Below are 21,529 nucleotides of genomic sequence, written 5' to 3'. Positions count from 1 at the left end.
TTGCCGGGAGGGAATGGGTTTCAGTATCTGAGACGTAAGGGATTTTGTGCAAAGGCAGGTTTCAACCTTTCAACTTCTACCGCCGCAGGGGATACAGGGCGAGGTAGTTTCCAAAATGGGGGTGGGGGAGGGGAAGTTATCGGAAATCTGTAAAGAACCTATGGAGTGGGAGGAAACCCAGACAGATGAGATAAAAGGTGTGGTGAATGTAACTTAGTAATTCACACTGTATTTACCAATACCATTGTAAGCACAGTAGCGTTATCCGACCACTAGGGGGAGTAGCTCTGGGAATGCTCAGGAGTTTGTATAGGGTTCCACCCTTGGCTCCGCCCACGACTCCTCCCCCTGGACTGCTGTATAAATACCCTTGTCCAGAGCCAGCCTGCAGTTCATCGAGAGTTCAACGGGTAACAGGCTGGCTCTGCAGTAAGTAGATTAAAACCACTGTTCATATCTTAAAGCACGTGTCAAGTGAATTGATGGTTCCATCAATTTAATCTACTTAAGAACAGTCAGGATCGATCATGGAATCAGCCCTCAAGCCTGGACACCTGGAACTCGACCCACAGGATGCAGAGGCAAAAGAAATCTTCTCCCACTGGCTGCGGTGCTTTAAGGCCTACCTGGCAGAAGCGAGCACAGCCGAAACAACTGAGGAACAGAAGTTAAGTCTACTGCACGCGAGGGTGAGCCACAGAATCTCTACGCAACTAAACTCGGCCGGTTCATATACTGCAGCGCTAGCGATACTCGATAAGTTGTATGTAAGGCCCATTAACGAAGTTTACGCACACCATGTGTTCACGACTCGCCGCTAGCGGCCTACAGAATCACTTGCCGAATTTTTAAGAGAGCTCAATAATCTATCAAATGACTGTAACTATCAAGCAGTTACCGCGGCTGAACATAGAGAACTTGCTGTACGCGATGTTTTTGTAACGGGCCTCAGGTCAAATTATGTGCGCCAATGACTGCTGGAAAAGGGGGCCCAAGACTTAGAAACAACTGCGGAAATTGCTACCACGATGGAGGTCTCCTTCCGCAGCCTCACCTCATTCCCCGCGGACCCTGCGACCCAATCATGGGCCCCCGACCAGCGACTCCCCCAGGCCTGTGCCACGCGGCCGCCCAGCCACCATGCTGCCCCAGCCAGCCACTATGCTGCTCCAGCCAGCCACTATGCTGCTCCAACCTGCCATTTCTGCGGCCAGAATCAGCACTCGCGGCAGCACTGCCTGGCCCGCAACGTGACCTGCAGCAGCTGCAGGCGGAAAGGCCACTACGCGAGAGTCTGCCTCGCAAAAAGGGCCCCAGCTTCCAACTCCCCAGCAGCACGAAGTAATTGCTCCCCACACCCGCAGACCCAAAACGCTGCGGCCTGTGCCCCGACCACGCCACATGCGACTCATGGGGGCCGCCATCTTGGACGCCATCTTCCTCGCTGCCCGCCATGTGCGATCCACGGGCCAGACCTGCATCTCCACACTCGGACAACTCATCGGAAGAGTACGACCTCCCCGGGTGCTCGTCACGCGGCCCGCAACTCCGCGCAGTCACCCTGGATCAATCACGCCCAAAGCATCTGCAAAATTCGATGGCAGAGGTCCAAATCAACGGGTACAACACGCCATGCCTTTTCGACTCCGGGAACACTGAAAGCTTCATACACCCAGATCTGGTAAGACGCTGTTCGCTCCCCGTTTTCCCCGTGCGGCAAACTATCTCGCTCGCTTCAGGCTCCCATTCTGTCCAGATCCAGAAGCGCACCGCCGCGACACTCACAATCCGAGGCGCAAGCTACACAAAATTTCAACTCTACGTTTTGCCCGACCTCTGCGCGCCACTCTTATTAGGCCTAGATTTTCAGTGTAACCTTAAGTGCCTCACCCTCAGCTTCGGCGGGCCGCTGCCCCCACTCACTATCTGCAGCCTCGCTACGCTGCGAATCTCCCCCCCCTCCTCTCTTCGCCAATCTCACAAAGGACTGTAAACCCGTAGCCACTTGTAGCAGGCGATACAGCCTGCAGGATAGGGTATTTATCAGATCAGAGGTCCGAAGGTTTCTCAGTGAGGGGATTATAGAGGCCAGCAATAGTCCCTGGAGAGCTCAGGTGCGGTCGTTAAGACCGGGGGAAAATTTCGCATGGTTGTCGACTATAGTCAGACCATAAATAGATTTACGCTCCTCGATGCGTATCCCCTCCCCAGGATTGCAGACATGGTAAATCAGATCGGCCAGTATCGGCTCTTTTCCACGGTGGATCTGAAGTCTGCATACCACCAGCTCCCAATCCGCCCGGAGGACCACCACTACACGGCGTTCGAGGCCGATGGCTGCCTCTTCCATTTCCTCCGGGTCCCCTTCGGCGTCACTAATGGGGTCTCGGTGTTCCAACGAGCAATGGACCGAATAGTGGACCAGTACGGGCAGCGGGTCACGTTTCCGTACTTGGACAATGTCACCATCTGCGGCTATGACCAGCAGAACCACGACGCCAACCTCTACCGTTTTCTCCAGATGGCTCAGAAATTAAACCTCACTTATAAGAAGGAGAAATGCGTTTTCCACACAAACAGACTGTCCATCCTCGGCTACGTCGTGGAAAACGAAGTTCTGGGCCCAGACTCGGACCGTATGCGCCCCGAGGGCTCTGCTGCCTGTAGTTCCTAAAATTAGGGTTAGGGTTAGAACTCCCCCTCCCCCATTGCCCCAAGGCCCTCAAATGGTGCTTGGGCTTCTTCTCCTACTACGCCCAGTGGGTCCCTGATTATGCGGACAAAGCCCGCCCACTCTTCAAGGCCACACGCTTTCCCCTGTCAGCTGAGGCATGCCAGGCCTTCAACTGCATCAAGAAGGACATCGCCAAAGCGGCCATGCTTTGGCGATGTCCTCTCCATTCCAGGTTGAGAGCAACACCTCAGAGGTAGCTCTAGCAGCCACACTAAATCAGGCAGGGAGACCAGTCGCATTTTTCGCCCATACCCTCTCCGCTTCAGAGCTTCGACACTCCTCAGTCGAGAAAGAAGCACAAGCCATTGTGGAGGCTATTCATTGCTGGAGGCACTACCTCGCAGGTAGGAGGTTCACCCTCATCACCGACCAAAGATCGGTTGCCTTTATGTTTGATAACTCGCAAAGGGGTAAAATAAAAAATGATAAAATTCTTCGGTGGAGGATCGAACTCTCCACCTATAGCTACGATATTAAGTATCGACCCAGGAAGCTCAACGAGCCTCCGGATGCCCTATCCCGCGGGACATGCGCCAGCGCGCAGATTGACTGACTGAAAGTCATCCACAACGACCTCTGCCACCCGGGGGTCACCCGGCTCGCCCACTACATCAGAGCCCGAAACCTGCCTTTCTCCAACGAGGAGGTAAAAGCGGTCACCAGGGACTGCCCGATCTGTGGGGAGTGCAAACCGCTCTTCTATAGACCAGACAGGGCCCACCTGGTCAAGGCTTCTAGGCCCTTTGAACGCCTCGCGATTGATTTCAAAGGGCCACTCCCCTCAACTAACAAGAACGTTTACTTTCTAAACGTCGTAGATGAGTTCTCCCGATTCCCTTTTGCCATCCCGTGCCCCGACATGACCTCCCACAGTCATTAGGGCCCTGCATAGCATCTTCACCCTGTTTGGGTTCCCCAGCTACATGCACAGCGACCAGGGTTCACCCTTCATGAGCGACGAGCTGCGTCAGTACCTGCTCGACAAGGGCATTGCCTCGAGCAGGACTACCAGCTACAACCCCAGTGGGAACGGGCAAGTGGAGAGGGAGAACGCGACGGTCTGGAAGACCGTCCTACTGACCCTCTGGTCTCGAAAGCTCCAAGTCTCCCAGTGGCAGGAAGTCCTCCCAGACGCGCTCTACGCTATTAGGTCCCTCTTATGCACAGTGACCAATCAGACCCCTCACGAGAGGCTCTTCATTTTTCCAGGGGCACTACCATGGGGGTCTCACTTCCGGCATGGCTGAGGACATCGGGCCCGGTACTCCTGAGGAAACACATCAGGGCACACAAAACCGACCCCCTTGTTGAGAAGGTGCGCCTGCTCCACTCCAACCCCCTGTACACCTTCGTCGAGTTCCCTGACGGCCGTCAGGACACAGTATCCCTCCGGGATCTGGCACCAGCCGGATCCAGCGCCCCCTCTACCCCCACAGAAGGACCCCTCACCCTACACCCCATGCTGCCGCCCCCTCGCGCTCCCGAGCCCACGAGCTCGCTCCACCAGTTCCATGCACCTGCGCCGGCCAGCCCCCAGCGCCCCCAGTCCCCGGTCGAACTAGGAGAGTATGAAGCTCGGACACAACCCTCCCTGGAGTCCGCCATCGTACCCCAGCACACAACACTCATCCAGCCACCGCAAGAGGCTGCAACCCCGGTGCTCCGCAGATCACAGCGGACAGTTCGACCACCGGACAGACTTACTTTGTAGATCACCACCCCCGCCGGACTTAATTTTTTTGCAGGGGGTGAATGTGGTGAATGTAACTTAGTAATTCACACTGTATTTACCAATACCATTGTAAGCGCATTAGCGTTATCCGACCACTAGGGGGAGTAGCTCTGGGAATGCTCAGGGGTTTGTACAGGGGTTCCACCTTGGCTCCGCCCATGACTCCTCCCCCTGGACTGCTGTATAAATACCCTTGTCCAGAGCCAGCCTGCAGTTCATTGAGAGTTCAACTGGTAACAGGCTGGCTCTGTATTAAGTAGATTAAAACCACAGTTCATATCTTAAAGCACGTGTCTAGTGAATTGATGGTTCCATCAAAAGGTAAATGGGAAGATGAGCTGGGTAGGGGTTAGAGGCGGGCCTGTGAGAGGATGCTCTGAGCAGAGTCAACACAGTAAGGTTAAGGGGGGGGGGGTTGTTGGGTTACGGGTATAGGGTGGATACGTGGGTTGAGTAGGGTGATCATTGCTCGGCACAACATCGAGGGCCGAAGGGCCTGTTCTGTGGTGTACTGTTCTATGTTCTATGTTCTATCATCATCATGTGCCAGGGTCAGCCTGATACAATTCAAGGTTCACCAGGCACACATGACGGTGACCCGGATGAGCAGGATTTTTGGGGTGGAGGACAGGCGTGTGAGGTGTGCAGGAGAACCCGCAAATCATGTCCACATGTTTTGGACATGCCTGAAGCTTAGGGAATTCTGGCAGCGATTTGCGGATGTCATGTCCACGGTACTAAAATCAAGGATGGCGCCGAGTCCAGAGGTGGCGATTTTTGGAGTGTCGGAAGACCCGGAAGTCCAGGGGGTGAGAGTGGCTGACATTTTGCCCTTTGCCTCCTTGATATCCCGGAGACGGATATAATTAGCGTGAAGGGACTCAAAGCCCCCAAAATCAGGGGTTTGGGTGAGCAACATGGCTGGGTTTCTCAGACTTGAGAATATTAAGTTTGCCCTGAGAGGATCAACGTTCGGGTTCGTCCGGAGTTGGCAGCCATTTATCGACTTCTTCGGGGAAAACTAAACTATCAGCAGATTCAATAAGGGGGTAAGGGGGGAGGGGAGGGTAGGGGTGAGTTAGGTTATTTTATGTTTAGATTAATAATAATCACTTATTGTCACAAACAGGCAGTGAAGTTACTGTGAAAAGCCCCTAGTTGCCACATTCCGGCGCCTGTTCAGGAAGGCCGGTACGCGAATTGAACCCACGCTGCTGGTGTTGTTTTGCATTACAAGCCAGCTATTTAGCCCGCTGTGCTGAACCAGCATTCAGTTAGGTGGAAACAGTGTGAGATGGAGGAATGTGTTACGCACTGAACTATGATTACGTTTGTATCTTTTATTATTATAAATTGTTTGTTAAAAAAAAAGAGGTGAGGCCTTCATGAATAACCGCATCCGGTAAAGGAATTGAACCCGCACTGTTGGTCTCGCTCTGCATGACAAACCAGCTATCCAGCCAACTGAGCTAAACCAGCTTTCATTTGGAAGCTGTGCTTTACTTTTCAAAAGAATTTCCCCATTAAGGGGCAATTAGCATGGCCAATCCACCTACCCTGCAAATCTTTAGGTTGTGGAGGTGAGACCCACGCAGACACAGGGAGAATGTGAAAACTCCACACGGGCCGTGACCTGGGGCTGGGATTGAACCCAGGATGTTGGCACCGTGATACAGCTGTGCTAACCACTGCGGCACCATGCAGCTGGAAGTAGTGTTGTACAGAATGTTATGACCTTAAAAACCTGGATCACAAAAGGAGGCTTTCAGCCACTGTTGCCTGTACTGGTTCTTTGAAAGAGCAGCTGTGGTTAGTCCCAACTTTTGTGTCTGTAAAGCTGCAAGTTTATCATGCTTAAATATTTATTAATGTAATCAGTTTCCAGTATCCTTGCAGGTCAAGTATTCCAGACCCTGTTAAGTCTGATTGAAAAAATATATTTTTGTCTCCCCATTAGGTCGTTTGCCAGTGAGTTTGGCTTTGAGTTATTGAATAAAGGCAGGAGGTGTGAGACCTGCCCTTTTGCCTCCTGTCGCCTCACTGTCCACGGCCCAAAATGTTCCTTTCAGATGAAGCAGTAATTTATGTCTACTCCTTTAAAGCTAGCCTGCTTTATTTGCTGCTCCGAATGTGGCCTCCACCACAACACAAATTGGGTGGCTGCTTTGTGGAACTCTTCCACCAGTCCACACGCATGACCCCGAGCCTCCAGTGGCCTTTTGTTTTCATTCTCCACCTTACTCTCACACTGACATCTCTGTCCTCGGCATGCTGCACTGTTCTTGGGAAGCTCTACATAAGCTGATGGGACAACACCTCATCTTTCGATTAACAGCCTCCTGGACCAACACTGAGTTCAACAATTTCCGACCATAAACCCTCTCCCCAATTTTGTTTCGTTGTTTCTTGTTTTGATTTTCTTCCATCAGGCAGCAGCACGTCTGCCCTCGGTATATCTTTTGTTTCCTTTCTTGTCCCGTCTCCATTCCCTTTGGCCCTGGGTGACTAACCTTTCCCTCATTCAATCTCTCCTGTCTTCCAGAACCCAATCACACATCTTTCTATGTCCTTATCCCACCTATTCAAAATCTATAACTTCTTTAAACTTTTCTGATGTAAGGTCACAAGGCTGAAAAGTTAACTTTGGTTGAATTTTCTCGGGTGGTGGGGGCTCACCTCCCACCTTCCGAAGATTTGATGAGGGACACATGACTCTCGACTCCGACTGTCCCGCATCCAATTTACTTCCCTTCACTTGGGAGGAGGTCCTCACCCTGTACATTCCCAGGATCATCCTCCGACCCATCACTGGAGTCATTCTCCCTGGCCTGTGATCCTGTCTCACTCTCTGCAGCCTCAACTGGGTCCCCACTTTATGGACCTAGACTGCAAGTCACAGCACACAACAATTATGAGGGAACCACGCTGTGGCGGACATTGTAATGATGCTCCGGATCAGTCAAGTCACCTGAAGCCCATGTTGAGCAACCTTATGGTCCTTTCCATCACCCTTATGGGTGCATGACTCCCGTTGTAGCTCTCCTCTGCCTCAGTTTTTGGGTGACATGTGGCTGATGACCCTTGTCACCCAGGAGCCAGCCACCCAAATTTGCAGGTGCCGCAAACAGCCTTGGTACTTGGGAATGCCGCAAGATGTATGTATTATGTAAGCTCCCTGGATAACGGGCACAATGTTGTAGAATCTGGGCCCTGTTGTCAGAGACAATCTGTACATTCATCAAGTCGTGCCCCTTTCTGTTGATGAAAGTTCAGAACCCCGACCGAGTCCTGAAATTAACCGAAGGCATGGAAGTTGAGGATCACTGTGACCTTCAAAGCCACCAACGTAGGGTGACCCCACCCCCGTCCCCCCCCATGCATTTGGAGGCAAGTTCAGGAGCTATCATATTGCAGAGAGGTGTCACTGTGCACCTGGAGAGGTGGAGCCTCCTGCAGCACTTGACCTCCAACATTTGCAGGGGGTCGGTACACTGCCTGTCTACTCTGGGCAATGGTGTCTTCAACATCCCTCCTACCTTGGCCTCCCTGCTGGCCCTGCACCAACTGGGCCTGTGCCTCTCCTCTCACAGGTCTCTGCCTGGGACACTGCCTGCACTCACCTGGATTCCCCCCATCTCCCTCTTCCACATCAGAGGATGTCCCAGCAGCAGAGTGCACTCTCCCCATTGGATCAGATGTAGACGACCAGTACTTTGCCAATGATGGAACATTATCCTCCAATCCTCAGGGACTTCTCGGGAAGTCCTGTAACGCTGAAAGTCATGCTCCACTTGTTAAACTAAAACTAGGAAACTCAAGCTAAATTCAATACTCACACAGCTCCGAACTCTATCAGAAAGAAACTGCTCCTACTCTGGGGGCCTTGTGTCCCACCCTTGGATGAGGGAATGAAAGAAAAGCACAATGAGGACCCACCAGTTTTGCCCATGTGATGAGCTAAAACTTACATAAGCAGTGCAAAACCCATATTAATTGGGCTTTTAATGGCCTTAATTGGCACCTTGTCAGCAGGCAGAAGCGCGATATCGTCGGGAAACGCTCCCGATGTCTTTTTGCACCATTTAATGCACTTCCGGGTCAGCCACATACTCAGTCCAGCCACGTAAAATCTGGCCAATCTCTGTTTCCAGGGGTATGCTGACAACACTCCACTGTACCTCATCACCACCTGTATTCACTCCTGCATTAACTCTAAGCTGTCAGACTGCTTGTCCCAACATACAGTCCTGGATGAGCAGACATTTCTCCATTTAAATATTGGGAAAATTGAAGGTATTATCTTTGCTGTCTCATCAATGACTCCATCCCTCTCCCTGACATCTTCCTGAGGCTAAATCAGACTGTTCATACACTCAGTGTTATATGTGACCCGGCAACGAATGTCATCACTCAGACCGCCTGGCAGATGATGAAATTTAAATTAAATAAAAATCTGGAAGTGAAAAGACCATGAAACCATTGTTAATTGTCATTAAAAAAACATCTGGTTCACTAATGTTCTTTAGTGAAGAAAATCTGTTGCCCCTGCATGGCCTGGCCTACACGTGACTCCAGATCCATAGCAATGTGATTGACTCTGATTTCTAAATGCTCTCAGGGATGAGCAATAAATGCTGGCCCAGCCAGCGATGTCCACATCCCATGAACGAATAGAAAAACTTACCTGACATTGACTGACTCCACCCTCCCTCAGCTGTTCTGCTGCTGAAACCCTCATTCATGCCTTTGTTACACCTTGACTATTTTAACACACTGCTGGCTGCCCACATTCTGTTAATTGTATCAATTGAAGTTATGTACATACAGCTGGGGGAGTGCCTCGATTGGATGTTTACGTGAGCACATACAAAGAGACACTTACATAAATAGAATGGGGGTCAGGAGATATATACCTGTACTGCTTCACACTGTAAATAAACATATTCCAAGAAAGGACTGGCTCTGGTTTCTTTCCTCATCAGCTGGTTATCAGGAGCTTTAATACATTCTGTCCTCTGTAAATATGAGGCCATCCAAAACTCTGCCACCCATTTTCTGACCGCCAAGTTCCATTCACCCATCCCCCACCATGCTCACTGAACTGCACTGACCGCTGACTACAAAATGCCTCAATTGGAAAGTTCCTCTCCTTGTTTGCAAATTCCTCCATGACTAGGCCCATTCTTATCACTGTGATCTCCTCCACCCCAACAACCCTCTGAGATAACTGAGTTCCTCTAATTCCGGCCACTTGAGCATCTACTATTTTATTTGCTCCACCATTGGCAGCTGTGTCCTCAGTTACCCAGGCCCTAAGCTCTGGAATTCACTCTCAAAACCTCTCTGACTCTCTGCCTCACTTTCCTCCAATAAGACATTCCCTAAAACCCACCTCGGAGGCCAAACATTTGGCCATCTGTTCTAATATTTCCTTCTCTCGCTCAGTCCAACATTTTGTTTTATACTCTGCAAAGCATTTCAAGATGGTAAATTAGTAGACATTGAAATTTTACTGATTAAAATGGTCCAATGATCAACAAGATTGCTATTTACTTAAACAGATCATTTGGTATTTAACTCATTGTGACATTGCTGTGCACAAATTAACAGCTGTATTTCCTTTATTATTCCTTTATTGGTGGTAAAACTCTTTGAGCATCTGGACATTGTAGAAGGTGCTAAATAAATACCAGTTTCAACTGATATTGAAAATCTGTCCCTCTTTTGTTTCTGTAGCTAAAGTCCATGAAGAGATTGACAGAGTAATTGGGAAGGAGAGAAAGCCAACGTTGGAAGACCGTGATGAAATGCCGTACACCAATGCTGTTATCCATGAAACTCAACGCTTAGGGAATATTGTTCCAATTTCACTTCCTCATCAAACATACAGAGATACGGAGGTTATGGGATACACAATCCCTAAGGTAATAAGGGATGTGGGGCAAAGATGTTCATATGGAGTTGGTTGACAGATTTGCATCATCTCATTGAATGATGGTGGAAGAGGCTTCAGGGGCTAAATGGCCGACCCCAGTTTCTATTTTCTTATGTTAATGCTGGGCAAGTGGGAGATTCTGAGTTGGTCACACTGCTTCCTCGATTGCTTAAAGAGCCCAATTTCTCTAAATCCAATACCGTTCCTTGGGTAAAAGAGCAATTCCTGACAGTAAAAGGACTCAGTTGCTCCTATTTATACTTCTCAATCTCTTGTGAGATTGCTCATGGACTGCAGTGAACAGGTAGATGTGATGGTTTATGGTTGGGAGTCTGAAAGCACTTCTGAACCTAGTGAGCTGTAAACACATATCTAAATGTTCAGGAAACTAAGGTGTCAGCAGTGGTCTTGCTCTCAGACTGGATGGTTTAAAAGCCATCTGTCCATGACAGGAGAGAGAGCCATCTTGAGCAGGGAATTATGCTCCTCAATCCAGAAGGATCAATATCCCGCTCTCTGAATAGAAATGTTAGGCTCTTCCTTATTTGCTTTGATGGCCATTTACAAATATAGTCTTGGCTAATGTGTTTCTTATTTAAACACTTTTTAGGGAACAACGGTCATTCCAAACCTTACCTCCGCCATGTTCGATGAGAACATTTGGTCGACTCCACATCAGTTTAATCCGGGTCACTTCCTCAACCCGGAGGGGAAGTTTGTGAAACAGGAAGCCTTCATTCCATTCTCTGCAGGTAATGTAGGATTTGAGGAATCATAAAATTTACTGGAATATACAGCCCTGCATTAATCATGGATGTCCATCCATATCTCTATGTAGGATTCAGGGTCTTCCTTGACCTCAAAGAGGATTCCAAAAATTACAATCTAAATTGATGTAAGCTCTCAAAGAATCCCAGTTCTGAAAGAGTTAGTTTTATGTTGACTGAAAGGGGGACAGTAGCGGAATAATAATGTCACTTAATGGAGCAGTAATCTAGTGGCCCAAGCTAATGCTTGTGTGTTCATGGCTCAAATCCTACCACAGCAGCTGGTGAACTTTAAATACAATTAATGTAATCTAGAATATAATGCTAATCTTAGTAATGGTGACCATAAAACGATTAGTGATTGTTCTAAAAGCCCATCTAGTTCACTAATATCCTATAGGGAAGTGTGGTGATGTGCATCACTGTAAATACACAAGGGGTTAATGCAGATACATGCAGACTAGCTAGACATTAGAGGGAGCACCAGAGATATGACACACAGGCACTCATCCAATAGAACAGTTAGATAGGACACAACCAATGGGCATTCACGATACACACAGAGGTGACACAACCACAGGAGGGCATTACACCAACCTATATATAAAGGACACCACACACATTCTCTGCCTCTTTCCAGTGGAGACAGTCAGTGAGGAGAGACACAGGGTTGATTTGATATCACTCCCACCACGTTGATTGTAGCAGTCTGGTTAGTCAGTCTGGGTAGCTGTAGTAGGATTAGCAGTAGTGTCGAACCCAAGTTATAGAAGTGTATATAGTTTAATAAACGTGTTGAAGTTATCTCCATGTCTGATCCTTCCTTTGTCAAGTGCACCACAAGGAAGCCGCTTATGCTACACCTAGAGCATAACAAGACATGGTACTACAAGTGAACTGTTTCAATCCGTATAGCCATACCTCAGCGTACAGTGACAACCAGCAATGATACCCAGGCAAGATGTTCAAGTTCCCGGTTCCGCAGCGGCTCCAGTGCCACGCCGATCTCCGCGAAAACTGGCGGGCATTCCGGCAAAGGTTTGAACTCTTCCTGGTAGCAGCCGACCTACAAGACGTGGCCGATGCTGAAAAGATAGAGCTTCTGCTCACCATCACCGGTGCCGGAGCAGAAGAAATCTTTCAAAAATTAAAGTTCTCCGAAAGGCGAAACAGGAGCAACTTCCAGGAAGCCCTGGACAAATTCGACAAATACTGTAAAGAAAACACACTGCAGCCAGCAAGAAAAGGTAAGTAAAGCGTTTGTACTTACCACGAGGCCGAGATCCCGGAGCTGAGAACAATTTTGATCGGCGGCCATCTTTGTGAAGGAACTGTACATGCGCAGTTGCGCGTGAAGCGCGCGGAACGGGAAGGTCCGTTTGCGCATGCGAGCAAAGCCGCGCATGCGCAACAGCAAAAACGGCCAGTCGTCCCAGAACAGCGATGTGCGCATGCGCACACGCTTCCCACGTCTGACGTCACATGCGCCATGACGTCAAAGATCCCGGACCACGCCCATCTAAAGGGGGAACGTCCCAAATCAAAGAAAAAATCTCTTAAAGCCGTAAAACAACCCTCTTTCACCTGGAATGACTGCCAAATGCCTCAAATTGAACCAGAACATGAAATTTACCTCCAAAGAACGCTGCAACAAGCAGTTAACTACGCCCAAACCAATGATTCTGACAATGAATACTTCGAGACCGACCTGTATATTTTCTCTGGACCTCGCGAGCCCCATGCCAGCTCCGACGCAGACAGTGATGATATGGTCCTAGAAGACTATGACGAACCTTTCACCTTGGGAGGCTACCCCCATACTAAATCCGACGCAGACGCGGATTCATTCTTCGCATTTGTGGATCTTCAGCCCAGCATCTACGACATCGTGACTCGTGAGTCCAGGATTATGCTGCGGCCTGAAACCAAGCGACAGACAGTGGTACCATCTCACAGACAGTGGCCTGCTGCCAAACAGAGCGTGGTCCACGCACCGCTAAGGGTTCCCGACTCTACAAGAGAAGACACGCAAGACTCCACGCTGTAGTCCTTGCCTGAACAAGAAGTGACTCCAGTGTCACAAGCCTCCACGGTGAGCTCGTGGACAGACTCCATGATTGCAGAAACGCAAGACTCCAGAGTACAGTCCTTGCACGAACAGGAAGTGACTCCAGTGTCACGCGCCTCCACAGCGAGCTCGTGGACAGACTCCACGATAGAAGAAGCGCAAGACTCCAGAGTACAGGCCTTGCACACACAAGACGTGACTTCAGTGTCACCAGCCTCCGCGGCGAGCTCATTGACAGCCCCCACGATAGATGCAACGCAAGAATCCAACCTGCAGTCCTTACAAGAACAAGACCATGAGGGTCTAGCAACCTCCTCAGACCAACTAGCAGCAGACGATGCAAGTCTGCCATTCTCCAGCATACAGCCGGAAGACCATGACAGTCCACCACGCTCCAACGCACAGCAGGACAACCATAACGGTCGATCATGCTCCAGTACAGAACAAGGCGACGGTGACAATCCAAGCCCAAGTGAAGAACAACAGCAAGACAATGACGGTCCACCCACATTGTTTACGCCACCAGATGAAGACTCTGACAATTTACCCAACCCAAGTGAACAGCAAGCAGCTACTGAGGCTCTACCCACGGTATGTGAGACGAGTGACGACAGCATCCCACTTCCCATGCCAGATGTGCAAAGTGACAGACCTCAGCTAGTGTGCACAGAGGCTCTCGACGATCACTATGACACCACTGGTGACACCACGATACTTCCAACCTCATTCGCTCGAACCTCTCTAAAAGTCACTGCATTCCTGCATTTTCTAACTCCAGACGCGCAGCTTCAAGAAATCTCAGCGGACTCCAGTGAACTTGCTAAGACTCCGGACGAGGAGCACCAACGAACCAACACTGACTCGGTTAACACAGACCGGACTCCAAATGGGGAGCAACCAAACACCGACTCTGATTCACGTAAGCCGGACTTTACTCCAGACAGGGAGTGCCGCAACCTTAGTGATGGCACGCTCAGGGTGACAGCAGATGCCATAATGACAGGAGATGGATCACTTGACAGTTACACTGGGTCAGTAATAACAAGCAGTGACTACAGTCCGAGAGGAATTCACCAATATTCCCCACAGCCAATGACAGCTTTTTCTGGACAAACCCAGCATTCAGGAATGCAGCAGCCAGCAGTCTATGCAGCATCTTCTCAACCAGGCCAGCATCACGGATTGCCCACGAGTTGAATCAAGACCGAAGGAGGACTACCACAGGCGCAATCTGCACCACAGTCTGAATGCCTTAGTTACAGCCCAGGATTGCAAGGTTCTAGTTTCACGCCATCACCAGGTATTTATGGGAACAGTGATTCTGATTCCAAGTCGACGAGCTTCAACAGTTCTCATCAGGATCGCCCTTCCTGCACACCATTTGGCCAAAACCAGTATGTACAGTATTTTCCAGTTTCAACATATGGCACATACATGAATTATACTGTTAATGGTACCTCTTCAACGCCAACACCTTATCAGCTACGAGGTGCCATCCAACATCACCATCACAAACATCGCAAAAAGAAGGGACTTCAAAACAGACGGCAAAGTGATTTGACCACTTCTTGGTTCCTGTGGCACAGGGACTTTGATGGCGTTCATAAGGACCTGCCACCATCAAATGCACCAACCCACCAAGAGAGACATTTGACCATGATGTTTGATGGTTTTTGGACTCACACAAATGATTTGGACTTATTGTTTCATCACTGTTCCCATGACTTGCATATACCTTAACTTATCTACCTGTTTTGTGTTCAATTTTCTTAAAGTGTACAGAAAATATGTAACACGTAAAAAAGGGGGATGTGGTGATGTGCATCACTGTAAATGCACAAGGGGTTAATGCATATACATGCAGACTAGCTAGATATTAGAGGGAGCACCAGAGACATGACACACAGGCACTCATCTAATAGAACAGTTAGATAGGACACAACCAATGGGCATTCACGATACACACAGAGGTGACACGACCACAGGAGGGCATTACACCAACCTATATATAAAGGACACCACACACATGATCTGCCTCTTTCCAGTGGAGACAGTCAGTGAGTAGAGACACAGGGTTGATTTGATATCACTCCCACCATGTGGATTGTAGCAGTCTGGTTAGTCAGTCTGGGTAGCTATAGTAGGATTAGCAGTAGTGTCGAACCCAAGTTATAGAAGTGTATATAGTTTAATAAACATGTTGAAGTTATCTCCATGTCTGATCCTTCCTTTGTCAAGTGCACCACAAGGAAGCCGCTTATGCTACACCTAAAGCATAACAAGACAGGAAGGAAATGCCTTCCTTACCCGGTATGGCCTACATGTGGCTCCAAACCCACAGTAATGTGACTGACTCTGAACCACCCTCTGAAACAGCCTAGCAAGCCCCTCAGTGTTCTAAACCACTACAGACAACCCATCAGGCAGACTGCAGCGGTCCAAGCTCACCACCAAATGCAATGCTCATGGGCAATTAGGGATGGGTAACAAATGCTGGCCTTGTCCGCAACAGCCACATTCCATGAAGAAAGGTTTAAAAATTGAGTTTTTAAAATGTTGAAAATGGCTCTGAGAGAGGTTGGATGCTGTGGGGTGATGTCAGAGTGGGATTAAGGTTGTGAGGGAACCAGTCACTGTTCAATCAGCGTAACCCTGTAGTGACCTTCCAACCTCACTCCTGCAGTCTCTAACTACTCTCGTTCCTCGCCCGGCAGGTCGTCGTGTGTGTCTGGGGGAGCAGCTGGCAAAGGCCGAACTCTTCCTGTTCTTCACGTCCATGTTCCAACAATTCACATTCCACCTCCCGGAAAACGAACCAACACCAAGCTACACAGACGGCAAATATGGAATTACCCTGAGCCCACTTCCTTATCGACTGTGTGCTAAACTTAGATAAGGTGTAAGGGAGTTAAGGAGCAGTGAGGAGAGATGCATCTTATTCAATTTCAAACTAATCTAATCATTAATTGGTATCGATTCTCTTAATTGTGAAATTCTAACAGTTGTGTATTGTTTTGGGATGTAGTTTTCTCATGAACATGCTAATGATGCACCGGATCATGGCTCCCTTGTGTCTCGAACCTAAATCCTCATCCAGCCAAGTCCACCTGCCAGAAGATGGACAATGATAGCAGAATGATCAGGTTACTGCTTTAGTAATCCAGACACCAAACTAATGCTCTGGAATAACTAATTCAAATCTCATGAAGTCTCATGGCATCAGGACAAAGATGGGAAAGGAAACTTCCTGCTGTTAACCACTTTACCACAGGAACATAGGATTTCGGAGCAGAAATAGATAATTCAACCCTTCAAGTCTGCTCTGCCATTCAATCAGATCATGGCTGATCTCTTCCTCGTCTCAAGGCCACATCCCCAACTGTTGCCCATATCCTTTAAAGCTGTTTTTTTGTCAGAAATATATCTATCTCCTTCTTGAAAACATTTAATGGCTCAGACTTCACCGCACTGTGGGGCAGCGAGTTCCACAAATTCACCACCCTCTGCAAGAAGTAGTTCCTCCTCATCTCAGTTTTAAATCTATCGACTCTCAACCTATATCTGTGACCTCTCGCTCTAGATTTCCCTACAAGAGGGAACATTTGGTTGATGTTTACTTTATCAATCCCATTTAGTATTGTATACACTTCGATTAGATCCCCTCTCATTCTTCTAAATTATAGCAAGTGTGAGCCCAACCTATTTAATCTCTCCTCATTCATCAACCCTTTCCTCCCTGGTATCAATCTGGTGAACCTCCTCTGAATTGTCTCCAATGCCATCCTTCCTCAAATAAGGAGACCAAAACTGGACACAATACTCCAGTTGTGGTCTTGCCAACACCCTATACAACTGAAACAACACTTCTCTACTTTTATAACCCAGTCCTTTTGCAATAAACCCTAACATTCCATTTTTTATTACATGCTGTACCTGTATACTGACTTTCTGAGATTCATGATCAAAGACATCCAGATCCCTCTGCCCAGGCACATATTGAATCTGCTTTCCATTTAGATAATAACTTGCCTTTCTATTTTTTCGACCAAAATTAATAACCTCAGACTTATCTACATTAAACTTCATCTGCCAACCTTTGCCCCAATCGCCTAGCCAATCTATATCTATCTGCAAAATTTGAATCTCCTCTTCACTGCCTGCTTTCCCACCTATTTTAGTATCACCCGCAACTGTTGCTAGGCTTGCAGATCATTTATATAACTTGTAAATAGTTGATGTTGTTGCTCGTTCTGGGTGAGTGTGCTTAACACTCAATTTGGCTCTGTTTCGTTACTTAGCTCTGGAGTCGCCAGGTATCGTTAAGATACCGCCACAAGTTTCAAGGTTAAGTTCAAAGCAATAAAACCATACACCAATTAGTAAGTTCAAACAATTGAGTTTATTATAATACAATTATAATACTACCCATGCACACGCTAAGAGGATTAAACTATTCCTACCGCTAAATAAACCAATACTTATCTCAAGGGAACTGCCGGATCAGGGGACAAGGCCTCTTGCTCTGCTCTGGTCTGCAGACTTCAGGTTGGTATGGGTTAAAGGATGTCAGGAGTGTCTATCTCTGGTAGCGATCGTTGTGAGATGACTTGCTGGCGGCTGCTGTCCCAAACCTCTCCTCTCTCTCGTTCAAGGTCTTCTTTGGCAAAAGCTGGTTGATATGCTGGTCCAGAGAGGAGGGCTGGTTAAGAAGAATGAACTATATGTGGGACCTGTCTTTTATAGGTCCCAGGGCTTCGCGCCCTTTTGGGCGGGCCCTTTTCCTGCTGGGAATCGATTGGGTCTCTTCCCAATCGATATGTTTGAATCCCCCCAATACTGAGGCTGTTCCTTGGCTATTGGGTGGGCTTTCAGGTGCTTTGTTTTCGGACCCCACTGGTGCCGGGGTGTCTGGTTTCTCATACACTGTTGCAATCACTTCCCCATTTGTGTCCATTGTCCCTGGGATCGTTCCATTACTATGTTAACTATCCCGGAGATTGCCTCATAAGTATGCGGAATGTTCGTATCTGTGCTGTCTGTTCTCTTAGCAGACAGAATACACATTGGCTTGGTGCAGCCTGCTTGTGCTGTGTCAACATTGTCCATTTTAACCTGTAAGCTTTGCGTTCCTCCATTTTGTATTTAGGGAATGGCCAACTTCGGTGGCTACAATGTCCTCCTGACCCTCTGCTTTCTGTCAGTCAATACTGTACCTGCAATTCCTGTGATCTCACCTTCTAGATAAGTCTTTTATGCGGCACCTTATCAACACCTTCTGGAAGTCTAGATATACAAAATCCACAGATTCCCCATTATCCACCTTGCTGGTTACGTCCTCAAAGAACTCAAGCAAGTTTGTCAAGCATGACTTACCCTTCAGAAAACCATGCTGACAATGGTGAGCATTTGACTTTCCAAACGTTCAGTCATCTCCTCCTTAATGATTGATTCCAGCAACTTCCCCACCACAGATGTCAAGCTACCCAAGTCTATAGTTTCCTACCTTTTGCCTCTCTCCCTTTTTGAATAGGGGTATCACATTAGCGTGTTTCCAGTCCACCAGGACCCTTCCAGAATCCAGGAAATTCTGAACTATCATAACAAATGCATCCATTATCTCCGCTGCCACCTCCCTTAATACCCTAGGGTGCAGGCCATCTGGTCCAAAAATACTCATCTGTCCTTAATCAGTTTATTCAATACCGTCTCCTTAGTGATCGTTATTGCACCAAGTTCCTCTGTATTAACTGTAGCGTTTGGAAAACTTTTATTAACCGCTACCATCCTTGTCATACCTTGTTGCTTGTCATTGACTTCAGGAAGCGTAGTGGTTAATATGCCCCTGTATATATCAATGTGGATGAAGTAGAAAAGGTCAAGAGCTTCAGGTTTTTAGGTGTCCAGATCACCAACAACCTGTTCTGGTCGCCCCATACTGACACTAGAGTTAAGAAAGCCCATCAACGACTCTACTTTCTCAGAAGACTAAGGAAATTTGGCATGTAGCTACGACTCTCACCAGCTTTTACAGATGCACTATAGAAAGCATTCTTTCTGGTTGTATCACAGCTTGGCATGTATCGTGCTCAGCCCAAGACTGCGAGAGACTACAAAAGGTTGTGAATGTAGCCCAGTCCATCACGCAAACCAGCCTCCCGGCCAATGAATCCGTCAACAATTCCCACTGCCTCAGCAAGGCAGCCAGCATAATTAAGGACCCCACGCACCCCGGACATACTCCCACCTTCTTCCGTCAGGAAAAAGATACAAAAAATTGAGGTGACATACCAACCGACTCAAGAACAGCTTCTTCCCTGCTGCCATCAGACTTTTGAATGGACCTACTTCATGTTAAGTTGATCTTTTCTCTACACCCTAGCTATGACTGTAACATTACATTCTGCAGTCTCCTCTTCCTTCCCTTTGTAAGGTATGCATTGTCTGTACAGCATGCAAGAAACTATACTTTTCACTGTATACTAATGTATGTGACAATAATAATAAATCAAATCATGAAGACAGAGGGAAAATATTGGTTCAGTGACTCCTCCATCTCTGTATTCCCCATTAATACCTCACTATTATCATCTCCTAAAGGGCCAATATTTACGGTAGCTATTCTCTTCCTCTTTATTTACTTATAGAAGCTTTTGGTATCAGTTTTTATGTTTTCTGCTAGTTTCCTTTCATCGTTCAACTTAGCCCTTTTGATTTTATTTTTAGTATCCTTTTGCTGAACCTTAAAGTTCTCCCAATCCTTCAGCTTACCACTAGCTTTTTGCAGTATGGTATGCCCTCGTTTTTGCATTAATGTCTTCCTTGACTTCCTTGGTAGCCATTGAACATTTTTCTCCCTTTTCCAATTCGTCTTCCTCTCAGGAATACACTTTAATTGACTGGTATTGAATATCTCCCTGAAAATCAGCCATTGTCCCTCAACTGTCCTACCCTCAATTATCTGTGCCCAGTCTACTTGGGCCAACTCTTTCCTCAGGCCTGTATCATTACCTCAACCTATCCTCCCCCAGCTGATGATTCAATACTGCTCCACGTTGAACGCCACTTGGGTGAAGCACTGAACGTAGCAAGGGCACAAAATGTTCCCTGGGTGGCACCGGAGTAATGTTGCCAATTAATAATGATGCTCTTTAGAGTTGCCCGGTATCAAATGATACCACCACAAGGCTTCACCAGATATCGATCAAAGGACCACACCACCAATTAGTCAGTATAAGTTCAAAGATGGTTTATTTCCACACAAGGATTACTTCGGCATGCAACACAAAACACTACAAGTTAAACTACACCTAACAACTACAATAACATATACTTAACTTCAGGGCAACCCTCTCTGTGCACGTGGATAAGGCCTTTATCTTGATCACGTGGTTGGTTTGAAGAAGTAGCTCTGTCTCTGCTGGGTTCACCCGTCAGGTAGCGATCGTTGGTCTTAAACTTGGCTGCCTGGTCATTATGCTGCAGTCGGGCTGGCACAGGCCGGATTCAAAGGAGGCTGGCGTAGGCCGGGTCCAAAAGACACAGAACACATGGCTGCATTGTCTTTTAACTGGCTTGAGTTTTCCCCACCCCTTTTGTGGGTAGTTTCTGGGTCACTGTCAATCAATTCCTCAGGGCTCCACCCTCTGATTGGTCACATCCAATCAAGGGCTGCCACATCACCTTTGGGGTGGGCATCAGTGGCCAATCCTGGGAGGGCTCCGAGCAGGACCTCGGTGCCGCCTCGTCTGGAAAATGATGCGATGGACATTGTTATTTTAATCGCTTGAATGGCCCATTTGCAGGTGTGAAATCCTGCATACTTCTGGGCTGCCATTTGCAAAGATACAAGCTGCAGCTTGTCTGTGTCACAAACCTCGTCATAATTCCCATCATTCTTTGCAGGTGGCCATCTCAGATGGCTACACTACAATGTCCATCATCAAGAGTAGATTACAGCTGACTGATCTAGCTGAGTACAGAGGGACATATTAGCCAGACTGGGCCTGTGTGAGGTGGTAAAAGATCAAACAAGAGGGAAATGCCGACTTGAGAAATATATATTTTTATCAAACATTTTTTAATGAATATAAAGCAATAAAATAAAACAAAGCACACCCTCAAACACAAAAGCAACTCTCCCCCAACGGCTGACGATGACTAACTCTTTAAAGAACAGAATGAAAGGCTGCCATATTTTATAAAACCCCTCAGTTACACCCTTTAACCTGTATTTCATTTTCTCAAGATGCAAAAATTCCATAAGATCCTCCAGCCATACCGAGGCGTTGGGTGG

General features: G+C 47.8%; 1 protein-coding gene across 1 annotated transcript in view; it reads left to right on the top strand.

Moving 5' to 3' along the window:
* The window catches only part of LOC119974654 (cytochrome P450 2J6-like), an 85,378-nt gene extending 68,252 nt beyond the window's left edge, over window positions 1-17,126 (top strand). The window contains exons 7-9 of the mRNA XM_038813724.1: window positions 10,203-10,390; window positions 11,012-11,153; window positions 15,951-17,126. Of these exons, the coding sequence (XP_038669652.1) occupies window positions 10,203-10,390; window positions 11,012-11,153; window positions 15,951-16,132 (512 nt within the window). The 3' untranslated portion in view covers window positions 16,133-17,126. The remainder of the gene's footprint in view (window positions 1-10,202; window positions 10,391-11,011; window positions 11,154-15,950) is intronic.
* Window positions 17,127-21,529: the final 4,403 nt, after the last annotated feature.

This window comes from Scyliorhinus canicula, chromosome 12, assembly GCF_902713615.1.
Source record: "Scyliorhinus canicula chromosome 12, sScyCan1.1, whole genome shotgun sequence".
In the NCBI taxonomy this organism is placed as follows: domain Eukaryota; kingdom Metazoa; phylum Chordata; class Chondrichthyes; order Carcharhiniformes; family Scyliorhinidae; genus Scyliorhinus; species Scyliorhinus canicula.
The sequence above is the reverse complement of the archived record's forward strand: the minus strand, read 5'-3'. Positions and strand labels throughout refer to the sequence as shown.